Source organism: Vicugna pacos, chromosome 5 (genome assembly GCF_048564905.1).
Source record: "Vicugna pacos chromosome 5, VicPac4, whole genome shotgun sequence".
In the NCBI taxonomy this organism is placed as follows: Eukaryota; Metazoa; Chordata; class Mammalia; order Artiodactyla; family Camelidae; genus Vicugna; species Vicugna pacos.
In genome coordinates this window covers 9943495-9950181 of record NC_132991.1, presented here as the reverse complement: position 1 = coordinate 9950181, position 6687 = coordinate 9943495, and the positions used below count along the sequence as shown (strand labels likewise).

The following is a 6687-nucleotide window of genomic DNA, read 5'->3' as shown; positions in this document are numbered from 1 at the left end:
GAGGTTGCGGCCCAGCGCGATCCCGACTGCAGACCGAGCAGCTGCCGCTATACATAGCTTCCCAGCATCGGGACCTCCTCTCCCGGCTTTGCGGGACCAGGAGCTCCGTGCCCCGGGAGGCTCCGTGCACTGCCCTCGACCAGCCGTTTCTCCAACGATATCACTTCTCCAAAGGATGAGAGGTTAAGTCCAGGGAGGCCGAGGCGCCCCTAGTTCAGGACGGGAGGCAGCCCCTCACCTCTGCCGTGCCCTCGCCTCCTGCTTCTAGAGGAGAAAACCTCCAGCAAAACTCGCACCAGAAAAAAAGAAAGAAAAAGAAAAGACGTTGGCTGGAGCGAGGAGCAGGTTGAAACAGAGGAGGCTGCAGCCGGGCTGGGCCTGGCCTGGCGCAGGGAAAAGCCGGACAGCCCCGCAGTGTTTCCGAAGTCAGGATGGGGGTTTCCGGCTTTTGGGCTCCTTTGAACGCAATCAGAGACCAGGCGTGTCCCACCAGACCCTCCAAGCGCGGGGGGTCCGGGCCGCCCCTACCACCGCGACCCCCTGGTCCCCCGCATTCGTTGTGCGGTGATCGACCTTAACGGCACAGTGTGTGTGCGATGCTTGCTGGGGACCGCCGTGTGCCTGCGCCCTCACCCTTCCCCAGCCCGCAAAGAGGACGGCTTCTAGCCGCTCGTGAGCACAGTGTACACTTTATTTCAGACTACAGGTTTCTGAACATAATAAAATCTTTGGCTTGTAGCGGCGGTTCAGTCTCGCAGTCTGTGGGGTTGTATTTCTCAACAAGTCTCCGGAAAACGAAAGGGGAGGGGAAAGGACAGACAGACTGACGGAAGGGGCCGGGGAGGTGGGGGAGAGGCGAAGGGCAGACACAGGAGGAAACGCACTCTCACGCACACAAAGAAAAGTCCCAGAGAAACGAGGGCCAGTGATGCGGGGCGGGAGGCACCGGAGAAGCAATAACATTCAAAAGAAAACGAAACTGGGCCGGGGGCAGCGAGGCGGAGGCGGGGGATAAAATAATTATAATAATTATAATAATTATAACAATAATAATAAAGGAGATTAATAAAAAGTCCAGCAAATAGAGATCGCTACACATATTTCTTTTCCTTACCTGAAATTAAATATATACAAGGTCATAAGCGGTTTGGCTAGATAGAGCTTTAAGGAGTTCGCAGTTTCGTCCCTTAATAACTGTGAACAGAGAACTGATCTTATTTTTCGATAGCACCTGTCCGAGTCTTTCTCCCTTTTGAAAGATGTCTCGTTCCAACGTGACTTTCCATTCTGGGGACCTCCTTCTCTCTCTTTTCCCGGCAGCTCCCTTCCTCCTTGGCGCTGATTATCTCTCCCCAAGCGTGGGGCCGGCGAGGCGGCGGTGGCGGTGCCAGGAGGGGGCGCGGGCGCGGCGGCCGGACCGCGCGGCCCCTGCCGGCGGCGGCTACTCGCTCTCGTCTTTGTCCTGAACGGTGGTGGTAGAGTGGTTGTACAGTCCCTGCGCCATGAGGTGCAGTGCCAGGCCGTTCTTGATGCCCGTGGCTTTCTTGATCTTGGCGCGCTTGTTCTGGAACCAGATCTTGATCTGAGACTCGTTGAGGCTGAGCTCCTGGGCCAGGGTCTGCCGCCGCTGCTCGGTGATGTAGCGGTTCGCCTGGAACTCCGCCTTGAGTCTCTGCAGCTGCTCGGCCGTGAACGCCGTCCGCGGCCGCTTGTCCTCCTTCTCGTTCTTCTTCTTCTTCAGCTTCCTGGTGCGCGGACCTGCAGCGGCGGAGAGGGCCGGGGTGGGGTGGGGACGGAGGGCAGAGGGGAGGGGGGAGAGGGCAGAGGAAGCCGTGAGAATTGCAGAGCTGAGCGGGGACTGCGCCCCGAGCTTCCGGGGCGATAGTGGAGGCCCCGCTGCGCCCCCGGCTCCCTCCCGACTGCTGGCCTCTGGATTGATCGCCTGGCTGCTGGGGTCGCGGAGTTCCCCTCTGGGATGTCAGAAGGGCCACGGAGGAAAACCGGCCCCAGTTGTTTGTCCCCCCTACACCCCAATTCAGAACAGGAAAGCCGTGTGACAGGCTTAAATCACGGAGTCCAAGATAGAGAGGTATCTGGAGCCCCATTGGCCCAGCCCAGAGTTGGCGGTCAGGGGCCTGCTGCCTTCACAGCCCTGGAATAAAAAAGAGGCTCAAGATTGGGGCAGGCTCATCCTGGGAGAACCACCAGTCAGCAAACGAATCCTCCCTTCTTCCTCAAAAATCGTACCTACACCCAGACACCTACGATAAGACTCCATCTGCTTAATAGCTATTGACCCCAGAAAACAAGGGGACAAGGAGGTGCAGTGAAAGGCTTGCCTGGCTCCAGAGTATTCAGTATCTACCTGTTCTTTCCCTTTGACCTAAATGAAACTCTTTATAGGATAGCAGGAAGACACTGACCACAGCTTCCCTGAAAGGGAAGAAAGGGCCATCATTCAATTGTATGCTTTACCCACATGTCCTGGCCTCTGTGTTCTCTGCTTTGCCCCTTGGATGGTGCCCATAAGAAAGAGAGGGCCCTCCTTATTCCTCAGGCCAGTGGCACAGACAGGTCTTCCTTATCTTTCTTTAGGACACAGAAGTTGCAATTTCAGGATTGAAAACTGATAACAAAAGCAAGCCAGACCACCTATGGCATTCGCTGCCCACCTATGACATTTGCAAGGAGACTGCATCTCTTCTCTCCACAATCTGTGAGCAAACTAGGGGCAGAGGGTCAGGGAGAATCAGACAACCCCGACAAAAATTGGTGCTTTGCCCCTAAGATGGGTATAGGAAGAGGCCACAGGAAACCTTCCCAGGAAAGTGAAGTCTTCCACAGAGCCTAGTCTGGCAAGAGGGCTGCTATGGGGCCCAGCCCTGAAGAGACGGGAGAGAAAGGAGGCAGCCTGAAAGGCCTGTGCCTCTGCCCATCAGCCTCCACACCCAAGCCTCGTGGCATTTACTTGCTGGGCCTCGTCATGGTTGTGGGAGCTTCCTGAGCCAAGTGAATCTCGTGGCTTCATCTCTACCACTGTCTGGAAAGAAGGGTCTTCACCAGCATCTCCAAAGCTAGCGACAGAGGGGCAAGCTGGGCAGTTGGCTCCTGGGGCAGGCCAGCGCCTGGGGTCACCAGCTGTCCTATGACAAAAGAGTCCAGGCCTGGCTGACTCAGGTCTCAGTGGAGGTTCATCTCCCTGAACTGCCCATGCAGGAGAAGGAGCCGGCACCCTGCCTCCCAGGCCCCTAAGCAGGAAAGCAGCCAAGAACAAAGACAAGGCCCACTCCTGAGCACGGTGCAGAAAGCCCTGGGAGGCGGGGTGGGGTGGGAGGAAGGCCTTGGTTTGGATTAGTAATTAGCTGAGTGAGCAGAGATGGCCCAGGAAATGTGCACATCCTCAGAAAGGCCCCGCTGCGCGTTGTGCGTCCGGGACGTTGTTAGAGTGTTGTTGCTGTTGTTGTGTGTGTATGTGCGTGCGCGAGCGCAGAGGCACGAACACTTGTAATAAAATCTCAGCCTCCCAGCCAGCTCGAGCCACACGGCCTGACAGCTCAATCACTCTATCCATCAGGCGAGTCAATCAAAGCAGCTTTTCGGAGGTTCAGGGAGCCCGACGTGTCAATAACGGGGCTCGAGATGGCGGGGGTTGATAGCACGCATCGATCCGGGCCCGGCCGGCAGCGGCGGGGAGGCTGAAGATCAGCCGGAGCAGAGCCGCGCACCGCCACGCTGTGCCCGGCCTCCTGCAGGACCCGGGCGCCCGGAACCCCAATCATAGGCCAGAACCCCTGTCGCCCTCCTCGCGGCGCCCATCAGCCTCCCAGGAGCTGCCGTCTGGGGAGGGAGGCAGGCCATAGCCTCCTCTCCCGGGGCCTAGCGGCTCTTCCAGGGCAGGTCTCGGCCTTGGGTTCTCCAAGCGCAAGAGACATGCGGGGAAAGGGCAAAAGGAAAATCGGAGAAAAACGGGCCCCCGGCTGGCAGAAATCTGCTAACTAGCAGATGTGAGAAAGGAAAGAGTGAAAGAAGGAAGGGCAGGGCCGGGAAGATGTGCGAGCCTTGCCGCCGAGCCGTGGAGGGGGCTGGCTCTGATGCTCTCGGCCCAGCTTTCTGGCCGGAGCCTGTCTGACCTGTCTTCTCTCCCACTGTTTGTCAGCTCCAGAGAACCATGAGCCAGGGGCTCTCATCATCCACGGTTTCCGCAACCGCCTTGCCCTGGATTCTACCCACCCGGGTCAGACTCTCTTGGCTACCCGGCCTGGGGAAGAAGGACAGCGATCCTCCGCGTTTCTCTCTTCCTGTCGTTCCCTTAAATTTATCTCTATACAAATGAGCCCTCTAAGGAAAATACTAAGATGGTGTTTCTGTCTGTAAGAACACAAAGTGAAGATTATTTCCCTAATCAACGCCTCGCTCGATTTCGGCCTCCGCAGGACCAGGCTGGCGGGATTTCACACCCAGATCAGTAGGCCCACCTTCCTGCAGGTCCTAAACACCCCTTTCCCTGGAAGAAAAATCAGTGACTGATTGTCTTTCCTGAGAATAACAAAGATAAAACACAAAGGCCAGAAGGGCTCGGAGTTCAAAACCGAAGGATCGAGAGAGCTTCCCTCGCCATGAGCTGTAGCCTCCAGGGTGGTGGCCGCAGAGTCCAGGAGCGCAGAACTGTGGGCAATACTCAATTGTGACTGTGACCGGGGATAAGGAGGAGGAGGCAGGCGTGAGAGATGAGAGCGCCCGAGACCCGGCACGCTCTCCCCAGCACGGTAGCTGAGAGTTCAGGGGGCGTCCGCGGGCCGAAAGGCAAGGCGCAGCCTGGGGCTGGGTACTCACCGGAGGACGGACGATCCGAGTAGCGCGTGCAGTAGACCCAGGCGGGCCAAACGAGGGGCTGCTGCGAGTCAGTTTTGACCACGGGCCCGCCGTTGGCTGAGCCCATTAGCAGGATGGCGGGGTTGTGCTCCGGGTACTTAGCACCCTGTGCACCTGGGCTCCCCACGCCGCCTCCACTGCCGCCGCCGCTGCTGTCCGAAGGCTTGGCTGCCGCTGCTGCTGCCGCCACGGCTGCTGCAGCTGCCGCCGCCGCCGCCGCCGCCGCCGCTGCCGCCGGGTTCCCAGCTTTGGACGCGCCCGCACCGCCGGCAGCGGCTGGCGGGGAGCCGTCGGGTGGGCCACAGTTCGCGTCCGGGGCGCACAGAAGCGAGGCGGCGCCTGGCGCCCTCGTGCCCAGCGGGTGGACAGGGTCTCTACCTGAGCCGGTCTGGCCTCTATCACGGTCGACCCGGCCTCCTCCTGCGCCTCCTCCGGCCGCCGCTGCCACCAGGAGCTGTGGCGGCGGCTGCTCCTTTTTGCAGCCGAAGTCCGGCCTCAGGATGTTGTCGATGAAAAAGTTGGTGGTGCGGTGCAGCTGGGCCGCGGGCTGCGGCTGGTGAGCAGGCGCCGCGAGATGCTGCGGCGGCGGCGGCGGCGGCGGCGGCGGCGGCGGCGGCGGGGGCGGGGGGTGCGGGGGGAGGTGCGGGTGGTGGGCCAGGGGCGGCAGGCAGGGCGCCGCCGGCGGCGAGGGGGGCGCGGGCTGCGGGGACACGGGCACGCTGTCTCCATCGCTGCCGCTGCTGCCGCTGGCGCCGGGACTGAGGCTCAGGCTGAGGCTGCCCGGGGCCGCCGCCACCGCCGCGGCGCCGAGGCCCGAGTCGCGCTGACTTTTAGGTTCCGGCTGCTGTTCTTCCATGCTCGGCCGCCCCGCCGCCTCGGCCGCCTCGCCGGCCCCCGCCCCCCCCGCCTCGCTCCCCACCCCACTTTGCCAGCGGCCCGTGGGGGTGCGCGGAGGAAGGAGGCCGGCGAAGCCCCAGCGAAGGCACGGGGCGGGTGCAGGAAAAAAAGCCCAGGCGCCTGGCCTGGATCGCTCGCTCTTATCGAGCAGATAGATCTCGCTGTCTCTCCCTCTGTCTAATTTGTAGACATCCAGATATGGAGATACTTGACTATTTCTTTTTTCCTTCTGCAACCAGATTCAATGATTTGTTTTAAATGGGAAGTAAGCCACGGCCAAAAAGAAAGGAAAAAAATGGGAAAAAAAGAAAGCAAGAAAAAAAGAAAAATCTCCAAGAATTTTTTTCCAAGGATAAAAAATAGTCTTTAAAGTCTAGCCATCTTCCTAGGCAGTAGTGAGGGGTTTGACTTCCCCGAGTGTCACGCTCAGCTGTGCCCAGAGCGCGAGGCTGGCAGCGCCTTTAATCGCCTTTGCTTTTTTTGCAGGGAGAGCGCGTCTCCGCCAGCGCCGGGGCTGCCTTTTTTTTTTTTTTTTTTTTCAAATCTCTGACAGCTCGGATCTTTGCACAAACTCTCGCTTAAAAAAAAAATCACCCAGGCACACTTTTTGCCTTCAAACCGGAAGCACGTGAGTCAGGGCCGCACGTGTGCGGGGCCAATGGCGAGCCAGGACTCGCGCTGACACCCGGGCCTCGGCCCAATGGGCGCGCGCGGGACTTTGCGGATAAATAATCCGGGGGCGGCGGCTGCGGGCGGAGAGGGGGCGCCGCGGCGCGGGCCCGGCGCGTCCGGCCCGCCCTCCCCCGCCCGTACCCGAGCCCCTCCCCCTCTTTCAGGCCAGGACGGAGGAAGGGGCAAAGGAGACCGAGGAGGGGTGGATTTCGGGGTGTAAGCAAATAGAGAAGCAACTCCATAAAC

The 6687-nt window shown here is 59.9% G+C and overlaps 1 protein-coding gene across 1 annotated transcript; it reads right to left on the bottom strand.

Annotated features, from left to right (window-relative positions):
• Window positions 1-673: 673 nt before the first annotated feature.
• Window positions 674-6282, bottom strand: EN1 (engrailed homeobox 1). Its single transcript, XM_006196247.3, has 2 exons — window positions 4834-6282; window positions 674-1758 (listed from the first exon to the last, which is right to left on the bottom strand). Exons 1-2 carry the CDS (start codon window positions 5726-5728, stop codon window positions 1442-1444), a joined length of 1212 nt encoding a protein of 403 aa, XP_006196309.2. The 5' UTR covers window positions 5729-6282; the 3' UTR covers window positions 674-1441.
• Between the last annotated feature and the right edge of the window lie 405 nt (window positions 6283-6687).

Bases quoted from the DNA above. Each gene is read 5' to 3' on its own strand.
- EN1 (XM_006196247.3), bottom strand. From the start codon at position 5,728: ATGGAAGAACAGCAGCCGGAACCTAAAAGTCAGCGCGACTCGGGCCTC. The intron at 1,759-4,833 runs GTGAGTACCCAG...CCGCCGCTGCAG, and splicing joins CTCGGATCGTCCGTCCTCCG to GTCCGCGCACCAGGAAGCTG.